This window comes from Dichotomopilus funicola (assembly GCF_033296635.1).
Source record: "Dichotomopilus funicola strain CBS 141.50 unplaced genomic scaffold C8A04scaffold_32, whole genome shotgun sequence".
In the NCBI taxonomy this organism is placed as follows: Eukaryota; Fungi; Ascomycota; class Sordariomycetes; order Sordariales; family Chaetomiaceae; genus Dichotomopilus; species Dichotomopilus funicola.
In genome coordinates, this window is record NW_026944053.1 from 1 (window position 1) to 20039 (window position 20039).

General features: G+C 54.1%; 6 protein-coding genes across 6 annotated transcripts; 3 read left to right on the forward strand and 3 right to left on the reverse strand.

Moving 5' to 3' along the window:
- Window positions 1-257: 257 nt before the first annotated feature.
- C8A04DRAFT_28702 (uncharacterized protein) lies at window positions 258-875 on the reverse strand (the record flags this gene model as incomplete). The annotated part of the gene is made up of 1 exon (XM_062780749.1): window positions 258-875. The coding sequence occupies one exon, from the start codon at window positions 873-875 to the stop codon at window positions 258-260; it is 618 nt and encodes a 205-aa protein (XP_062636882.1).
- A 3322-nt stretch (window positions 876-4197) lies between these two features.
- C8A04DRAFT_12215 (uncharacterized protein) lies at window positions 4198-6434 on the forward strand (the record flags this gene model as incomplete). The annotated part of the gene is made up of 6 exons (XM_062777256.1): window positions 4198-4321; window positions 4388-4448; window positions 4540-5277; window positions 5378-5692; window positions 5755-5828; window positions 5920-6434. 6 exons carry the CDS (start codon window positions 4198-4200, stop codon window positions 6432-6434), a joined length of 1827 nt encoding a protein of 608 aa, XP_062636883.1.
- Window positions 6435-6747: 313 nt separating this feature from the next.
- C8A04DRAFT_28704 (uncharacterized protein) lies at window positions 6748-7562 on the reverse strand (the record flags this gene model as incomplete). Its single annotated transcript, XM_062780750.1, has 3 exons — window positions 6748-7075; window positions 7178-7448; window positions 7514-7562. The coding sequence occupies 3 exons, from the start codon at window positions 7560-7562 to the stop codon at window positions 6748-6750; spliced, it is 648 nt and encodes a 215-aa protein (XP_062636884.1).
- A 2725-nt stretch (window positions 7563-10287) lies between these two features.
- On the forward strand, window positions 10288-11172 carry C8A04DRAFT_28706 (uncharacterized protein; the record flags this gene model as incomplete). Its single annotated transcript, XM_062780751.1, has 1 exon — window positions 10288-11172. The coding sequence occupies one exon, from the start codon at window positions 10288-10290 to the stop codon at window positions 11170-11172; it is 885 nt and encodes a 294-aa protein (XP_062636885.1).
- Window positions 11173-13150: 1978 nt separating this feature from the next.
- Window positions 13151-14508, forward strand: C8A04DRAFT_28707 (uncharacterized protein; the record flags this gene model as incomplete). Its single annotated transcript, XM_062780752.1, has 3 exons — window positions 13151-13308; window positions 13438-13886; window positions 13934-14508. The coding sequence occupies 3 exons, from the start codon at window positions 13151-13153 to the stop codon at window positions 14506-14508; spliced, it is 1182 nt and encodes a 393-aa protein (XP_062636886.1).
- Window positions 14509-17584: 3076 nt separating this feature from the next.
- C8A04DRAFT_12252 (uncharacterized protein) lies at window positions 17585-19606 on the reverse strand (the record flags this gene model as incomplete). Its single annotated transcript, XM_062777275.1, has 3 exons — window positions 17585-17747; window positions 17811-18542; window positions 18642-19606. The coding sequence occupies 3 exons, from the start codon at window positions 19604-19606 to the stop codon at window positions 17585-17587; spliced, it is 1860 nt and encodes a 619-aa protein (XP_062636887.1).
- Between the last annotated feature and the right edge of the window lie 433 nt (window positions 19607-20039).

Consider the following 20039-nt stretch of genomic DNA (forward strand, 5'->3'; position numbering starts at 1 on the left):
CCCCCCTCCCCCCCCCCCCCTCGGATTCCAGGTTCTGTTCTTTTCAACAAATTTCGTTGGCGTTGAGCCTGATGCGCTACACAACCAGCGCATCATCACCAGTCAAATTTCGAAATTCACTCTCGACAACATCATTGATTCCTTGTTTCGATGAATTAATTGTGTAATGGCTATTGATAAACGAGCAAAATACAATAAACATCGATGTAATTTGGGTTGACAATCGTCAATGCCCAAAACATGTCTTCTTCAAGTGACTACATGTCCTCTCTCCCACTCGCATCTCCCAGCTTACTCTGTGAAGCAGCACTGGAAAAGCCACTCCCATCTCTGGCCTCCTCCCGCTCCCGCTGCTCCCCCTGGTCCTTCTTGCTCAAATCTTGTGTCGTGATCTCTCCAAACTTGTCTGTCGCTCGCTTGACCCTAGGGTTAGGGTTGAAACCAGGGCTGCCACTTCGACTGGTACTACGACTCTGGCAGCGGCTGTCGATGCTGCTGGCGATGAACTGCGTCTCGGAGGGCGTGGCAAGGCCAGGGATGTGGTCTACAACGCTGGGCAGGTTCAGGTACTGCTGTTTTCGGACGGGATCTTGCGGCGGGACCAAGGCCGTGCCTGGGATGTGCGGGAGGGCGTCGGCCGCAGCGGTGGCTGCTGCTCGCGTTGCGGTGGTGGCCTTCTGGGAGGCGAGCTGAGCCGCGGCGAGGACAAAGTTGGTGGCCGTTTTGAGGGGCGGCGGGCCCGTGGCGTCGGGGGATTGCCCGTCGCCAGTCGAGGGTTTCTTGGGCGGGTTGGTCTTGAGAGTTTTGACACCCGGGCCGTGGCCGTTCTCTTGACGTTGGGCTTTTTGGCCTAGGAGGCGCGAGGGGGCACTCATGGCGTCGGTTGTGAAGGTTGTCTGCGCGTGAAGTCAAGGCGACGGGGTGTGACGTGAAGTGTAGCGTTCGAGAAATAGGAAAGGAAGGTTCATCATTTTGCGTTTTGTGTGAAGACCTCGCCGTCGCTTAGTCGCCGGGTGTTCTCGTCACTCAGTCGGCGAACACCCCCGCCGTGGAGTGTTCACGGTTCATGGCCTGGGCCGACGACATTGTCGACGGCATCTTTGTTTGGTCTAGGGCAGCGTTATCACCGGGGTGGGGGGTTGTTGGATGACTAGAGCGAACAAAGTATTCTGGATTCGTGAGTACATCGACCATACGACTTCAGTTCCAGTACAATTAATACATAATTAAAGAACAGCGTATGAGAGGCTAACTCCTTGTTTACCGCAAGAAACTGGGCCTTTGTGGATGCACAGAGAGAACCCGAGATACTACATGAAATTGAACACCGAAACATAATTAACGGCTTCAACACTTCTTCCCAAGTAGAAGAAACAACAACAAGAAAGAAAAAGTCTCGGGTATGCTGGATGTCCCTCATGGTTCCGCATTGCGAACTTAGTTCTTAGTTTCAAGTTTAGGATCCCTAATGCTAATGTAATCACACATTTAATCACACATTTAACTGGTTGGGCGGCAAGAATTATCTCGCCATAGACTGTAGAATCTAATACTTTTGTTTATTGCAAGTCCGGCTCCAGTTCTTTGTTGAACCTTAGTCATATCCAGACATGATATTGTTTAGTTGACTACAATTAACAAACTCAGCATGCATCAAGTAGTTATTGACCAAACCACGACAACTTTTGTCAAGAACAACGAAATGCCGCTGCTAGAACGGAGAAATAGGTTGTAATTACCGGTTAAACAAATCGATGGGCTGACTACCATGAGGTGAAGGCTTGGGCATTGTTGCTTCGTGAGAAATAGAGGGCTGTGTTTCCAACTAATTAATCAGACTCGGACGAACTCAACTAAAAGATGAGGTTTGGGGTTTCTCCCAATCTGACTGTCCTCGATCCAAGCAGGGTCGAAAACTTCCCACATAGATTACAGATTTGACAAATAAAGGCTACATACAGATCCATCGTCCTCCAACTGCTTCTCCCGGGAGAAGTCATCAAAACCCGTTACATCCCCAAAACCACCTGGCCCTGGGAATGTGCTACGAAAAGCTGGGATGCGTTGTTTACTGCGAATGCTCAGAGCTTGGGGGTGAGAGTCCCTGGTATGATGGGCATAGCCCTGGCGTGTTATGGTCTTGAATCTCCAGTGATCGTGGAGGATCACGTCTCCTCCCGCTTGATCTGTGTGAATAGCATCATATGCGGGCCTGACTTTGGCCGAACCTCCCTCTCCGTCTTGCTTCCCCATTATTGTCTACAGCATCAACATGTCGGGACCCAGAGTCCTAGTAGCGGACCGCAAACCGAAGCGCGTCATCCTCCGCCTACGATATAACGAATTCGTCGTGGAAACGATGGCACCCTGTAAGCATGCCCGAAAAAAACCGGGTTCCCCTATAGCGTGTACCGTTTTTCCATAAATATATAAAGCTAAGAACAATCATAGTGTAGTCTCGCGATTGCCGGATACATGGCTGTGTCTTGCACGGCGGTTTACTGACAAATGGTTTACCTGGGGAGTTGGGCAATGAATGGAAATAGAGCGGGACGGCTTACGGAAATGGAGATAATGTAAAGCGAAGTGACCGATCGAGGAGTCGAAGAGCAGATCTGTTGGAAGTCCAACGGCCATAATTCATAGTTGTAGGTAAACAGCACTTTATAAAAGCAGTTATGTATATTGATCTCTTGGCCTCTAGCGTTATCTCGGGATCTCATCACAGCTGTTGGCACTTGGGTCTGAGCCCAGATGGCGGAGGTTGGGGGGCCTCTGTCAGCAACAATTCCAGGTGTAGTGTAATAGGGCCATCGAACCGTGTGAGGCTCAAGGAGGGCATCGAGGGTCAACATCGCCATCGAACGGCGCGAGGCGCACCTGAAATGGAGATGCGACTTGTGTAACTCCGCCTGTTGCGAGCCCGACCAATCCCCCGCCTTAACCGAGGACTCGTTCTCCTGTCATCCATTAACCTGACGCAGGGAGCTGTTGGGGGCGGAGCCGGAGACGGAGTTCCGGATGCTCCCGTCTCAAGTGCGTCTCTCGCATTGCGGGATCCCGCTTACAGGAAACCAGGGGTGGCCCAGCCCTACAGGAATCGCGACTGCGTTGAGCCGTCATTGCACCAATCGGGAGCGTGTTTTCGCGATGCGGTGGTTGGATGAAGCTTGGCACTGGCTGAGGTCCCAGTTGCTCGCTTTCTGAGCACCGCCTTCCGCTAAAATGGGCAGAGGAAGGGGGCTGCTGAACGCGCCTTCTCTTCCTGCATGGAAAGCACCAAACCCGGCCTAGGGGCGCTCCGCTGAGTTTCTGTTAAGGTGCCTTGCCTGGTCAACGTTCTTTCCCTTCCTGTACACTACAGCTACTGTTGTCCGCTTGTGAGCAAATGGTCAACGCAACCTCACGATGGAAGGGCGACCACGTTTTTGAGCCCTGCGGATCTCGCAGCAAAGCGAGTCTGGAGTTCCCGATGCAGTGGAGCTCCCAAACCAGGCTTTCGTCTTCCCCCTCCCCCCACACGATTCGCCCGCTCGCAAAGAACCGCGTGGGAGGGCTCCCGAGGCCCAATGCAAGTGAATGCAGCTCAACCAAAAATGGTGCGCAAGAGTCCGAGGAAGGATTGTAACCCCTGCTCGGCCCCCTGTTTGTCGTGCCATGCTCGAGCCAGCATGGTGCTGCGCTGGCCTGCGGCGCACATGTCTGATGTCCCCCAATCCCGGCTTCGCCAGTGCCAGTGCCGTGGGTTCCCGGCCTCGGGTGGCCAGTGAGATGATGCATGGGTGAGATGGGCATACCGAATCGGGAAACCACCCTGGTTTAGGCTTGATGGGCCCCGGTCGGAGCAGAGTCCGCGGCGGGCGAGCCTCAAATAGCGAAAAAGCGTGGTGGACACCCTCGCTTGGGTGAAGCCCTTGTTTCTCTTCCGTCTTGTGTTTGTGATTTGCAAGCTTGGTGTTGTTGTTCCATTTGATCTCTGCGGACCTGGACTTCGGCCGGTATCGACTTTCGACTCGACGGCAACCCCTCCGAACGCCGTTACGAACGAACTCCACGGAAGGACGAGGACGAGTGCGGGTACGAGTGCGAGCGCGACGACAAAAAGAGGATCCGCGGCGGCGGTTTTTGGGCTGGGAGGGGTTAACGGGACCACTTGGGAAATCGTTGTCGGGCATTCATCATTCATCCTCGCTCGCGATGCGCGCTCCTCGAGCAGCTTCGAGCCTGTTGGCTCTGCTCGCGGCCTCCCGGCACGCGCTTGGTGAAGAAATATCAGATGTTCCGCCGGTCAAAGAATTTCTCCGCAGGGGCGGCGTGTCCGGTTTGTTCTCTATTGATCTGGCCGAAAAAAGACAAGGTCGACGACTCTAACTACCTCTCGGCGCAGCCACTGTTATCGGGGACTACGTTTACATCGACGGTGGCGAAATGTCCCAGCTTCTCGACGGGTTGAACCTGTCGGAATCCGGCCGGATCTCGGTTCCAGGTAGGAGAGGACACCTTCCGCTACTTTCCTGGCCCGTTTGCCTGGACCCTCAGCCGCCGACTATTTTCTAACCGCCACGCGTGTCTAGTGAACTCGACGATTTCCATCGACATCTCCAAATCATGGACCAGCTCCGACGCCGTCCTTCGCCCAATACTGCGGCCATGGGGATCAAAATCCAACCAAGTAATCTGGACGGACCACGAGAAAGACACTTTTTACGTGTGGGGCGGCAAATGGATTCGGGGCGCCAACATGACGGCCAACGAGCTGTGGAAGTTCACCGCAGATGGTAGCGGTGGGGGCGCCTGGTCGAAGGAACTCCCGGCAAACCCGGCGCTCTTCAACTCGTTGGAGGAGTACGAGTACGGCGTCTCTGTCAGCACCAACACCACGGGGTTCAGCATGGGGGGTGTCGCATCAGGCTGGACGAGACTGTACCGGGCGTCGAATCAGGTAATTACCGGTATGGTCGCATTCGATATGAACACGAAGCTGTGGTACAACGGGACAACCGAATGGAGCCCTTTCAACACCATTACCGCCGGGAGTGCGCACTGGGTTCCCATTTATGGGCCCAACGGGTTGGTCATGGTGTTCGGTGGGATTTCGATGCCTATTGATAGTTCGGACTGGGTCAATGCCACGCCGCTAGACTTTCGCAACATCACCTTTTTCGACCCCGACACCAAACAAAAGTACACTCAGGTTACGACGGGCGATGTGCCCTCGTCCCCGCGCGGGACGTTCTGTGTGACTGGGTTTCAGAACAAGGGAGGGGGCTACGAGATGTGAGTGTGGGAGCCAAAAATGGACCTCTAGCAGGAGCTGGCTGAACCTTGGCGATGGATGGAAAGATGTGGCTAACAAACTTGTCTCTCGTTTCGCTAGCTTCCTCTTTGGTGGATACAATGACCGCGACAAAATCATGCACAACGACGCGTACGTTCTCAGCTTGCCCGGGTTTGTATGGACCAAGCTACCCGACTCTCCTGACGGAGGCCGGAGGTCACACTCGTGCCTTGCTGTCGGCAACCGGCAGGTCCTGAGCATCGGCGGCACGCAAACAGGATGGGAAGATGCGGATCCCGCTCCGCAGGGTCTCGCGCTGTTTGACATGGTCGACTGGAAGTGGAAGCACGCGTATGATGCGAATGCGAAGGCGTATGTGCGGGCTCCCAAGATCAAGAAGTGGTACGACGACGGGTATGTGTCCCCCCCCCTTGCTCAGTTTTCTTGTTAGAAGTATTTGTTTTTGACAGACTCAGGGGGCTTGACTCGGTCGACTGGTCCTCGGACGAGGTGCGGAAATTGTTTGTCACCAAATCCACCTCTCAAACAGGTACGTCCACAGAGTAACCCCCCATTAGACTGCAACACCCTTATGCGGCGACTGACATAATACAACCTAGACCCCAACGCAACTTCTTCAGGCAACGCCGGTCCATCCGGTACCGGGACAAGCGAATCCGACTCTTCATCCTCCACGCCCATCGGCCCCATCGTGGGCGGTGTCGTCGGTGGCCTAGCCGCCATTGCCCTCTGTGCGACCATCGTTTGGTGGTTGATCCGACGACGGGCCAAGGCTGCAGCCGGGAACAACGGTCCGGGCCCCGAGAGCGAGGCGACTTATACGGACGGGCCCTACCACCATCACCAAGCCCCCGAGGCCCTCAAACAAGGGGCGTCCGTACGCGCCAGCGAAGCCCTTTCGCTGGTTCCCCAGAAGTACGAGCCGTATGAGTTGAACAGCCAACGCTCGCATGCTGAGCTGACGGGGAATTACTACCATCCTGAACACCATCCGGAACACCATTCGGAACACCATCCCGACCCCAACAGCGCCGGCCCCGAAGCGCCTCCGTACAAATACCACGACGTACAGGCCAACTTCCACTACACGGCGCCGGTGGAGATGGAGGCTACAACACCGCGGTATTTGAGTTGACTAAATATGTGACCCTGGATGATGTGGGAGTCGTGCGGATTCCCACGGCCACAACACGACGGATGTTTTCTTCATGCACATAGTTACAGTTGATATATACGAATAATTTCTAGACGAATAATACGATGATATATTTTACGTACCGCGTACCGGGCACTAGGTTAGCAAAACATGCATGAGTGTAAAGATCTGCCTACAACTATTGGCATTACCCAACGCTTCCATCCCTTGGCCCGACCTGCCCCATGTTACGCCATCTCGGTATTTACAAACCCCATCACGTCCCCTATCATTCTGTTGATGACCAACCTTCTCACGCCCCCACCAACCTCTGGATCGTGGCCGCAAAGTCCGCATTCCTCGCCTGCGCAAAATCATGCGACCAATACGCATGCACCTCGTGCACCGCAATATTCGCATCTGCCGAGCCAGAGGGCTTTGTAGGCGAGTAGGCAAACGCGAGCCGGTTGCTGCCCGCCGGGTTGAGGTAGCGCATCGGCCCTGAGCCTGAGCCCGAGCTGTCCCAGGCTGTGCAGCCCTTGCAGAGGGCGGTGAATTGCCAGTGGGTGCCGTTGGATTTAGTGCCTGTCCGGAAGAGGGTGTATTGCGCGCCGGTGTAGGAGGTTGGGGCGACGTGGCCACTGGTGTTATGATTGTTAACTGTGATGGTCTCCCATCTTCCCTTTTATTCCTTTTTCTCTACCTAGTATCTTTTATTTTTTTAGACGAGGAAAAAAACGTACCTAGCCCACCGAGACGACAACACAGGACCGCTGGGACCCTGCCAGGATATCAGCAGCGGGTCCTTCGGCATGGAACCACCCCAGGCGAGCCCGGTCCAGCCCACGTCGCTGGGCGCGATCACTTGAACGACGGCATCGTAGGCGGCGTTGCTCTGGGCGTCGTCTGGGATGGCCACGCGGAATGTGATGCCGTGGCCGCCGGATTTGTAGAGCTGGAAGGCCGAGGAGAAGGTCAACCCTGTTTCGGAATCGTGGACGGTGTCGGCGGCGGCTGCTTGCGGTTAGAATCCTCGGTTCGTGTGACTGGAATGATTGATTAAATGGATGATTACTTGCCTGTTTGTATCAGCGCCGCGGCTAGCCCTAAAACTAGCGTTCGTAGCATTGCGATCATGGTTCTAACGGTACTCGGGAAATTTAATTGGTCTCGCAACGTGGGTTGAAGAGCTGATAACCTGAGATTCTATCACAAACTTTTCAAGTCGGCCGTCACGACGGGAAGACAGAGTCTCGGACAAGTGGTAAATCTACACGCGAGGAGATCGGCCGAACCATTGGGGTGGGACAACGGGCATTTTTAGACACCGATGACGAGAGTCGAGCAGCTGGGACCCTAGGCCAAGGCAGCCGGAGCATGTGCACGATTTCCTGGACCGTGGTTCAGATATAGAGTGCGACTTGGCAGGTTACCTTCGGCATCTTTTGCCCGTGATATGAGCAGGTATGATTTCCTCCGGTGTAAGACCAGAAATGGCTAGTGGGTGAAGAATGAACCCTAGAATGAGACTGTTCTCGTTGCGAACTTACGAACGCCACAATGTGAGCTTGGTCGGTCAATACGAAATTTGGGCGGAGGCTATCCCAGGCGATACACGATGGTTCTTCGAGTAGGGAGGATGTACCAGTAGTACCTCGACGTGCCGGAATGCCATGACGAAGTCCAGGATCCGGAAGTAGCAGATGGTGGGGTTGTTTTTTCTCCGAGCGTAGACTTTACCCGAACATATTAATTACGCCACGACGCGAGGTAAGCTTCCCATTCGCTAGCCCAGCGGGGAATAAATATAGCAACGGCAGGTCTAATGTAGGGTTTTCCTCGCCCAGGAGCCACCTAGCTGAGCTGGTAGACCTTGCCACCTTGGGCGTGCTGGAAAGTAATATCGAACGCTACGCTCGTGATTAAAATGAACCATGTCCACATAAAAAGGGCTGGCTACGCCATCAGAGCCTCTGAGGTCCTATTATCCGTTCCCCCGCGGACGGTTGGAAGACTTTCCACGAATCAGGGGCGTTGCAACTTATCTGTCGCTTGAAGAAAGGTAGTTCATCCTTGTTGAGTGGTCAGAGAGACCCGATGTCGTTTGTTAAAATATGGAATCCGGGTTTCGAGCTCCCACGCTGCAGGAGCCAGCTCCGTTTGGGGTTGCTCGGGGCCGCAGTTTAATATGTTTGTGTTTCCGTCATCTATTTTCCGGAAGAAATGCCCAAATAAGATAGAAAGGACTCGAGAAAACGGTGATACGAAGTGCTGTACAGCTCATCGAGTGCATGTCGAGGAATATTCTGGAAGCCCCTTCGACGAATCTCCCATCCGCCATTGCCCTCTCATTTGCGTTTTCGAACCTCTCTTCTGGGTTCACCAACTCTTGGCCCTCATCAATGCAATGGTCCTCAGGGATACACCGCCCGTATCTTGTGATTTTGTAACCGTGTGACTGTAGGTACGGTAGCTTCAGAGTAGTTGACGCGGTTCCAAATGTACCGCCGCATTTAGAAACTGGAACCGAATTCCCGTATCATGCTTTTGTCTTCGACGATTCGTGTTTTATAGGGGAGGTGAGTGATTCCCATCTCGGAGTCAACCCCGAAGCTAAACCTTCTTAGTCCGGCCTGGCGATGCTGGAACGGGGATTCGAACAGCATCGAGAACAAACTTGGCATTCATCTCAACTTCCGGGCCCAAAAAAAAGACAAAACACCTTGTAAATCTGGACGTGGGACTGACTAGCGATCTCGATGAGGGTTTGGGCAAGCAGTTATTCCATTGTTTGCTCGCCATGTCTGACGTACTGCGTGGATACATAGGTGGGTAAAAGATAGGATGTTTGCAACTGGAGGTGGAAACGAGGGAAATTGTTATCAGAACATTTCCATCGTGCGATTGAAATGTAGACCTGATGGAGACGTGTTTTCGGACTAAAAGCGAGTTGTTTGCAGGCGCGGACGTGGCGACGGAAATAGTGGCGAGGAGAAAGATAATGGAGGCCAAACGGTCGACATTGTTTGCGAGGCCCGAGCATCAGCGTCTGATATATGTGATGATTCTTTCGCGATGGCGGCGCGCGAAGGGGCCGCCCGCGGGCCTTCGGCTGCGAATTCCCCGTTGGCTGTCATCTACCAGTTAGCCGTCGGGAACATCTTCTCCCGCTGCCGTGCAGCCCAGAACCCTCTGTACGGCCGGATCCGAGAGAAGGTAGTTGCGAGGGAGGCAGTCGAGACGGGCTAGACTTGGTCTAACGTCAGTGAGTCCGTGCCCGAGGAAGTCGTCTCATGAACCTCATAGCGCCGGAATCCAAATCGCAGGGTTGGACCTCGTTTTTAGCAAACATTTTATGGGATGATGACAATTCATCAGGGAAATCAGCGCCGAATACCGCCGGAGTTTGTTTGCCTAGGCGGTACCGCATGGCCTCGTTGATGGCGTGGAGGAGTATAAGTAAACCCTCCAACCCACCTGTGAATGGTATTGTGAAGTGCCTTGTGCCCCAAGGAAACCCCCGACATCGACACTCGACCTCGCCTATTACCCCCAATATTGTATCTCTTTGGAAGCTACCATCAAAGCAATGCCAACCAGCGAAGGTGGTACATCTCCCAGCCACAGCTGCCACACAGACACCCCGCCTCAAGCTGTCAGTAAAATTTACCCCAGTTAATTTCCCCGGTACAGATCTCATCGCTGACACGCCACAAAAAAGGAGACGCTTACGGACTTCCCCTCAAACTTCTTGTTCGAGGCACCGAACATGAGTGTTGGGTTAGAGTGGTTGACCACACCCTTATTCCCGTCGCCGTGTTTCAATCCTTTCATTAATCCATTTAACGGCATGATGTTGGACTCTGGAACGTCTCAAATCTCTCCGGAGACATCTCCCGTGGACGACATAACTTTTGGGAACCACACGGCTCGCGCTTCCTACCCGTTCCTCAATGACTTGAGCTCCTACATCCCTACACCACCCACTTCCGAGCCGCAAGAGAGGGCGGCCGTTTTCTCCGAGCCCTCACAGCCGTTGGTCCCCGCTGGGGATATCCCAAGGATACTCCCTCCGGAGCAAGTCTCCACGCAATCAATCTCCGGTCATACTCGGCGACTATTGCCTACACCGACCACACTTTCTGGTAACCCGCTTGACGCGGCCATCAATGCCTCCCTTCCCACGGCCACCAGCATCGGCAGCCAAACGACCAATACAGCCGCAACCACAAGCACAACCGCCACGAGTCATACCACACCCATCCCAGCCCCAGCACCTGTCCCAGCACCTGTCTCAGTGCTTGCCTCAGCGCCTGCCTCAGCGCCTGCACCTGCGCCTGCACCTGCGCCTGCACCTGCGCCTGCACCTGCAGCGCCTGACCCAAAAAGGATCAGCCACCACCTCTGCGAAAAGCGGTACCGGGTCAATTTCAACGAGAAACTCTCCCAGCTGCGCGAGGTGGTCCCTTCTCTGCACCGCGTCACAAAACCTGAAAAGGCGAACGACTACAAAAACGTCAAGGTTTGGAAAGATGGCCGGTTGGGAAAGGAGAGGCGGGCAAAGCCCAACAAGTTGACGGTGCTGACTGAGGCGACCGAGTATATTGCGCAGTTGGAGCAGAGCAATCGGCGGTTGGAGGTTGAGAACGGGTCTTTGAAGGCTCGGATGGAGACGTTGGAGAAGGTGTTGGGGGAGAATGGTGATGGGGAGCATGGGATGAATGTAGATGGCGAGTAGACAGAGGATGCTGGCGAGAAGTAGGTGGCCTTGGACTGCACAGCTGGGAGAAGTCTTTATTACGGCGTTGGCAGACGGTACGGCGAAAACGGTGCAAAGTTATTGGACAAATTTCATGAAATAAAGATCCTTGGATTCGGGGTCGGGCTTCACGAAATTGCATATAATTAGGTAACACAAACCTCCCGTCATGGGCTGGTACTGTTGACGGGCGGAAGAGGCTAAATTCCATAGTTCAATTGCTTCTCTTGAATTAATACTCATTCAACCCTTCTCAAGAGCTCGGCTTTCGAATTTTCAAACAGAGTCTATTTTGAACGCTATTATCTAAAACATAGGTACTCCCACTAATTGCCTCGTCCCACTGGAGACCGATCGTGGTATCAAGAGAGAACATTTGAGGTACCTGTTCCATCTTGATCATGAGCTTTTGCAGTGAGCTGCATCAACTTGATTGAATCAAACCCTACTTATACCGGTATCTACTCCTGTAGCCAATCTTGCCCATGTCAGAATAGCTGGGCCAAACTAGATCACACCCTAGCAGAGGGCAGACGTATCGGCTCAAATACTCATTTGCACAATCCCAGTCCCAGTCTTCTTTCCCATATCTGTGACCGCTGGACCGCTGGCCAGAGTAGAATCCGGAGCTGGGAGGAAACAGCTCGTGGTCTAACTTTCTGCGGGATAGTGTATCGCCGCTGTGGGATCGATACCGAGGTGTGATACTGGGGAGACGTCGACGGCTGTTGTAGGAGGTGGAAGGATCGTAGGACAGGCCTTCGATATAAGGATAGTCTGACCCGGGGTAGTCTAAGTTTGAGTAGTCGGGGCCGTAGAAATCGTCAAAATAACTGGTACTCGACCGGCGCCGTCTTTCTGAGGATCTTGGTTTGTAATAGCGGTACTTCTTACACTGTGTCATCACAGCAGCTTCGATTGATGTGCATCTGTTTTGATTTTCTATTTCCAGTTCTTGGAAGCGACCTGATCATATCTGATTATCGGATGGTGTACTACCACGATAGTCGAGGAAGGGCATTAAAGGCTAGTGTAAGTGGTCTGAATGGGAGAACCGTCTTCCCTTTCGGAACTCCCGAGATACCCTACCATTTTCATTTACTTCACACCGGCTTCTTCTTGGTATTCATTGGAGTGTGCCCGAAAGATGCAAGGCGGCTGACAGGATGGGCAGCTGCTCAACGGATGTTTCAACGACAAAGAGCTTCCCGCGGATTGGCGGCTGGGGCATTCAACATGTCACCTGTGTACAGGCAATTAACCCATGACCCGAGACCTACCAAAGAAACAGCCAGGACTTGGTCCCGCCTGGCCGCGTCAAAACCCGAGGCCTACGGATTCCTGACCAAGTGACAAAAAGCATCGGGCAGGGGAAAACGGACGAATCATGAACATGATGGCGAGCGCGGGGAAACGAGAAAGCGGATACAAGTGGCGAGGTGGGAGTTAGATGGGATGGAAGGGAGAGATGAGAGTCAGAACGCTTCCAACTTGCCCACACACTTCATACCTCATTGAGTGCTCCTTAACCGATGTGGTGAGAAGGCTCCACGTTTCTTTGGTTGGTTCCGTACAGACCACGACTGGAGACCCGGGGATGACCTCGTTGCTGTGGATGCTTACCCCACTGGGACTCGGCTCATCCATCATCTCCGCAATGGTGCCCCCGACTTGAAGTTTATCCTGCAACCAGTTGGTATGAAAATAGTCTGCGTTTCCCTTAGTCAGAGGACGCTTGGTTTGGCGAAGATTGGACGCCGGCGACGAGGGGTCGGAGGCTGTTGCTTGCGGTCGACGGCGCTTTACTTCTGCTCGGTGGCGCGTGATGCGCTCTCTCCGACGACCGATCTCGTCGCGTCATCCATCGTTTATGACAACGCTCAGCGCAAGGCATTTGCATCCTCAACTTATCGTAACCCAGCGTGCCAGGGACGAAGACGAATGCATTGTCGGCATCATGGCTTCCCAGAAGCTGTTACGTGCCAGTGAGGTCGCCGTTTTTACGGATGCCGAGCTGGATGACTTTCTCGAAGCGAGCTGCTTGCCGAATGGCGATCGCGTGGTTGAGGTCGAGGACCCGGACAATCTACCTGAATCTTTCCTCCAACGCCTGCGGTACGTGGTGGGATCTGCATTGGTTTTTATACCAGAAGTGACTGATTGAAGGGCGTGGAATCTAGGGACCGTGTCTGTCCGCTCTCCAAGCCCGCTGACCTTGACCAAGTTTCGACCCGACTGCTTTAGCCAGCGCCACCACGTGGCCGCTCCCTTTCCTCCTCAAGCTCCTCGACATCTTGTAGCACCGTTGCATCGGAGGACCTGTACCAAGAATCGTTGGAAGAAGAAAAAGAGGCGTATCACAAGCTCCTCAGACGGCGGCCGGCCTTTTTACCCGATCGAGCTGCTCCCAAGTATCTCGCGGAATCCTGAGCAATACCCCGACATCCTGCGCCCCTGGGCGGAACCATCGAAACCACCGCTATGGAACATCTTTTCGACTCAGTGGTGGTTATGGTTTTGCTTCCGTGGCTACCAAGACGCAAACCGAGAAGTGTTCAAAGGGAAGATGGATAAGTACCATCGGGTCATGTTGAGGAACCTGGCGCGGTTTTCGATCACGCTTCCGCCGCAAATCGAATTCCAAGAGGACAAGAGGACCGGAGCCGACAAGATAGGCTTACGGATTGGGTTGAGTACACCTCCTTTACTTGCAGGTCGACGCGTCGCTATAGCGATGAAGGCTCGATTCAGTACGAGTTAAGGGTCGCCCAGCTAAAGTGGACCGCCGATCAAATTCCTTTGCTCCAAGCCGAACAGAAACGCGACACGGAAGCAAGTCTTAAGCGCAACGGGACCGGGGGAAACGACAGTGCCACCGCCGAGCCACTGGCTAAGAAGCGGAGGACCCATGACCCTGAGGGCGTCGTTGCGAACCGTCAGCCGCCCGAAACACTCTCCGACTCTCGGCCCGAGAATTCGGTCCCTCCTAACGACGCTCAATCAGAACTTTCCGCAGCGGAGCTGGAAATCGGAATTACAGGAGAAAGAAGTGCCCCCAAAGCCGACTCAGTACCTGATACCCAGGGGTGCAGACGATCAGGCGTCGATGCTGAGCAAGTACACAAGAAGCCAGCGGATTCCGGGCACCACCACGACAACTCCAACGCAGCCCCCATTATGTCGCAGCAAGAAGACAGCCGAGCAACGGGACGCATCACCGCGGTCGCGGCCTCCGGAGAAGCCCCGACAACCCGGTGCCGGTCCGTCAGTGGCAATGGCGAGGACGACGGTTCCTGTTCGGGGAAAGCACCTTGACATGGTGATTGAGACTGCCATTGAAGGGTGGAACGGCCCGATCCCCTGAACCCATACACACCTTTGGCCCAGTTTCTTTGCTTGGTTACGACGAGACCCATCCACCCGGGATCAGTTCGTAAACCTTGCGCCGGCCACTCCCCCCGTGTGGCCATGTACTATCTATACTCACCGTTGCCGATTTACGGGCTGGACTGTGGCGGTGTGATGCTCAAGGCTGTGGGCCAGTAAACAGCTATGCCATCTCGTTTGAGGAGAGGTCACGATTCGAGTTGCATCATATAATTGAGGGTAGAGTCTAACTGGCAGTGCACCGATGTGTCTCTCTTACGTGACGACTAATGATACATATTCATAGCTAATTAGGATTTCATCCTCATTAGGAAGGATCATAACGCCACCTACTCTTCACTTTACTCCGTAGGGCTAGGCCCCGGGCATAGAGGAACGATACGGTATGACTGCTAGTTGATTAAAGGAGCAGGCCACCTCGAAGCTTGAGGGAAGCCCATTTCTCACGAGACCCTTTGCTTTTGAAAGGTATCTGGTCGCCAGCAGTGGCCACTTGTCCAATTGATGTTACCACAGGCTTCTTATCTCCCGGTGGCCGAAATAGTATCACGTGCTGAAATTTATGTTTCCAACTATCATTTCCAACCATTTACCAATCTCAATGTCTCAAACACACATTCATTTCGGAGGACAAAATACCTTTCTAACAAGGCACTTCGGAGAAAGACTCGTGCATTGAACAGTGCGTTGATCCCAACTCGATTACATTTGCCCAGTTCCAACCCCTACGAAGACATGGTTTAAGCCGCAAACCCACCGCCATTTTGTCTTTCTAGACTTTGCTACATTTTCAAGACACACCAGACCGTTTGAACCGAATCACCATAGAGCTATCGTTCGTCGCTGGGACCCGCGGTTTCAACTAATCGTAGACTACGGACTCGAGAACAAGCCGAGTGTCTCCTTATTCTATCTTGCTACATTGAATTTTAACGAATGGAAAATTGGCCGTTCCAGGCAGCTCTGGGCCACCACCGCCCGAGCTGCTCATTGTTCGTATCCTGTTGTCTAACTCTTGCTGTGCTTCAACGGCCACCATCTTCGACCAGCATTACCTTCTTTCGCCCCCCGAAACAGGCTGCTTTAGACACCGTTCTGCCGGTTATATTAAGCTTCTACCGGTCGTACCGCTCGATCCTCATCTGGTCCTACCCCGATTCCTCCGGTCCCGCCCTCCCCGTCCTCTTCGTGATTCCCTTTCTCTCCTCTGGGCCCTTGTCTCCCTATTTGTCGGTGTGCTTGACTCCCCCGGCGTACCACTGCCACTAGCCGTAGGGGCCGTATTGGGATTATTGTCGGCGGAATCGCCGTTCCCGTCTTGGTCGGTTTCATAATGCCCATTCCCAATCCCGTCCCCGTTCCCGCTAGTAGTTGACCGGCCCCCAACTGAACCCATGGGCAATGCCGCAGGGTACTGGGGTCGAAAGCCCGGCGTTTGTGGATTCTGCCGCGCCTGGACGGTGTTCCCAAGGAGGTCCCATCGAGTGAGCCGGTCTGCTGGAGATACCTCAGTCGCCGTGCTGGTTGGACGATCTTGGCTAGGATAAGCTTCGGAGGGAGGAGGGATGGAGCTTGCAGGAGCGACAGCAGCAGCGGCAGCGGCGGTTTGTCTGTTCCTAGCATCTGATGGACGGCCATCGTCAGATGGGCTGCTGCTGTTGTGGGAATCTCCATTGAGAAATAAAGAGGGGTCTGCAGGCTCGAGCGACCTGTCCCGCTCTGGAGGCCGGCGCCGCTAGTTTGGAAATCCCGCAGGTCGTCGGCGACGGTCGCTCATTTCGTACGGTTTGGTGTGAGATGTGTTGGGAATGTGTGTGTGATGAGTACCTCATTTGTTACGAGGTCGATGAATAATTAACTCCCGATGGCTGCTCCAGGTACTGGGAAAGAGCGCCTCTGGGCGACACTGGAAGTGGCCACCCCCTGTTTCTACAGCCCTGGCTCTCTTGGAATTGCTCCTTGGATCTTATCTTCTTTCATGGGGGCACGAGACTTCCTCTTCCTGTCAGACCTTGGAGAATACTGATCATACTCAAATGACCACTAATGACTATCACGGGTAATCAGTATGCCCTTTCATTTTCACCCGACCACGGGTGTGTCAAGTCATGTGGAAGATTGGTGTCAAAGAAACTCTATAGTCAAGCTCTGTAGTCAAAGAGCGGAAGGCAAAGGCAATGACACCATCAGCCTCCAAATGATTTCCCAGACAAGTTCCGGAGCCTTGATAACCGTCACCGACCAAACACTCCAAGCTAAGAAGGCTAAGCGGCATAGACTGTAGGATCAAAGACTGGTATAAAAAACTGGTCATGTAGTGCAAACACGGGCTGTTCCTTGACATCCATGGCGTTATCTTAGAGGCTTTTGAACCTGGCCGTCGGGCATGTGCCCGAGACAGGTGAAATCTCTACTTCTAATTATTACCAGTCCAATTCAGACAAGCCGTCGTTGAAAACTAAGGTCACTAGGTTTATTCATGGGAATTAACGCAATAGCGTTAATAATAAATTATTAATAAACTAACTATGAACACTCAAGGAAATGCCTGTAATGAACGTGAGTGTGACCATAAACCACATGCTTCCAACACCAATTTCCCCCAGTCTTCAACAGCCCTAAAGGATATTCCCGATAGCCCGGCCCCCTCATTAGTTATCTCTTTCAGCGTCATAAACTGTCGTCTCATCGTAAAATCATTTTTCTAACCATGTCATACGTCATACCCGGTCGTAACGAAGTCAAGCTTCCCCTTGCCTCTGCCAATTACAAGATTTCATCGCCAATAACAAACGAACAAAATGAACAGAAACATAAAAAGAGATTTCCTCATAACTGCAATTGATGACCACAAATAGGCAACCCACTGACCGTTACCAAGCGAGAAGATAGATCGGAGGGGAAAGAACACCAAAGGACCTCCACAAACTCCAGCCCATGCGATCCCCACTTCGAACTCGACAGGAGATAATTACCCAGACCATGCCCAAACATCAACCCCCGCTCACCGCAAGACAAGCTCCAACTCGTTCCGCGAACCCCAGCCACACCCCCACGCATCAAAGTCAAACCGCGCCGGCACCGCCCTCGTCGGCTTCGGCGAAAGGAACTCTCTAGTTTCCCTCGCCGAGAATACCGGGGGCAGGACGGGACCACGGGACTGTGTGCTTGGTGGGTGGGGAGCAGGGAGAAGCGCCAGCCTCGACATCCGGGATGCCCCTCTTCGAGACGAGGAGGAGAACGAGGACGGGGGAGGGGGTAGACGTCGCGGATTGGGCGCGTCACCCTCGTGCTCGCTGTCGGCGTAATCGTCTTCGTCGTCGTCACCCCACATGGGGGCTGGCTCCATGGTCAGGGCAGGAAGGGGGTGTTGTTCGTCGAGGAAGATAATGCCGTCGCGCTTGGAGGCCGCCCAGGGGAGGGTGCGGCTCGCGTCGAAACCTGGCTCGTCGGTGTATGCGGAGGAGTGGTTGTTATAGTGAGGGCGATGACGGTAAGCAGGGGGGGAATGGTTTCTTGCGCGGAAGCCAAAGTCTCTGGCGTCGCCACGAGGTGGGAGGGTACGAGGAGAAGGCCGGCGTGAAGGGAGGTCTTCCATTCGTGGAAACCTTCGGCGCTTTTCGGTGTCGGACTCGAAGTCGCTCTCGTTGACCGAGACGTAGGGAGACTCCCAGTCGTCGGCTTTGCCACGCCACACCTCACACATGGACGTCGCGACCGAGCGGTAGCCCTGGTCTATTGTGGCCATGCTGGCGTCACCGTGACTGGGGGCTACTCTGGACCGGGAGCGGTAACGAAGGCGCGGGCCTCTCTCGGGTATTCGGGAGTCATACTCGGAGGGCGGTGCTGTCCAGCGCTCCATGTCCTGAGACGGCTCGTGGTCCTTGTCTCGGCCGCGGTGGTGGAAAGACGGTGCTGCTCTGATTTGTCTCAGGCAGTGGTGACGTGTGTTATCGACAAAGCTGCCCGTGTCATCCTCGACATTGTCATGGCGGTCATTGTTGGTAATATCGTCGTCATCGTCGTCATCATCATCGTAGCGACTTTCATTGTAATCATACTCCTTACGCTCTTCCTCCGAATCGTAATCGTGATTGCGGCGTTCAAGTCTTCTCGGGGGGAGCTGTGATTCGGCACGCAGGGGCCACGAAGAAGAAGGTTTGATCTGGGGCGGATCGGTCCACGCCGAGCTTCGGCTCACGATAGAGGCCACATCCGGCGCGGTATTCTGCCGAATGTGGCGGGCTCTTGGGTGACTTGGGTGACTGTCTTCCGAGTCCGACTGGGGACCGCGAATCTCTGAGCCGGAAGATGAGATGGGATCGCGTAAACCGGAATGCCGTTTGTGGTGCTTGGCCGTCGCCTTGGTTGGCTTACCGACGGGCTCTATCGAAGGCCTGTGGGCCAGTCGGCCTTGTGCTTTCTTCCCCATCGGTGACCTGTTGCGAGATACCACCGACGAGCCATCGTCGGAGTCACGCACACGTTTCACGTCCGAGGTAGACCCCCGTCGCAAAATCGTGTGCTCCCTCAAGAGAATGGCGGGTCGGCGGGGCTCTTCCGGGTAATCCTCGATGTATGGTGTCCGAGCACGTCGAGCCCGAGTCTCAGTGGTAGCGGCGGTGGTGGCAGTGGTGGTGGTTGCCGTCGTGGCCTTCTTCTTGCCCTTGCCATGTTGTAGGCTCTTTGCCTTACAAGCCGAACCGGCACAGGGACCTGAGTGCTTGGCTTTTGGCTGTTTCGGAGAATTGGTGCGTTCCTCCTCGGTATCCGAATCTTCCTCAAACACAGTACTCTCGGCGTCGTCTTCTCCTTGACCGGCCCCGGCCCCGGCCCCGCAGATGCACTTGGTAGGACCACCACGAGACTTGGCCTTGGGCGACCGTTTTCTCCTTGGACTCTTCCCCTTGACGGGCGGTCTTTCGATGACTCGCTGGCCTTCGTAGACGTAGTCGACACTCACGCTATCACCGGAGTCGTAGTCGGTGGTAGTTGTGGTGGTACTCGGATCGTCGTGGGGGTCCATGTTGTCGGATCTTCTCTTGTAGCGCCGCTGCTACGCCTTGGGGGATGAGGAAAAGAGTCTCAAACATCGGAAGGGAGGTTATGGCAAACAAAAAGTCAAAGACGGCCATGAGGGGCAGTTCACCTAGTGTGGGGAACAGGGAGCGAACGGCCCACGGGGTGATGAGACAGATGAAATACACTAGGAACAACATTGTCACGCGTGTTTTGGATGTCGGCTCGTCCAGGCTGGACCAGACTCGAACAACTTCGGGTGGGAAACCCGCCAAATAAGAATGGAACGCATTTGTTGTCGTCGTACGTATGGATTGCGCGGACTTAGCTGAAACAATCCAACATCAATCATGGTGAGCTGCGTGGCAGATTGGAAAAACAAATCCCACGACTGCTTCGGTTTGGGCCGCAGAGCAAAGCCAACAACAACATGCAAAGCA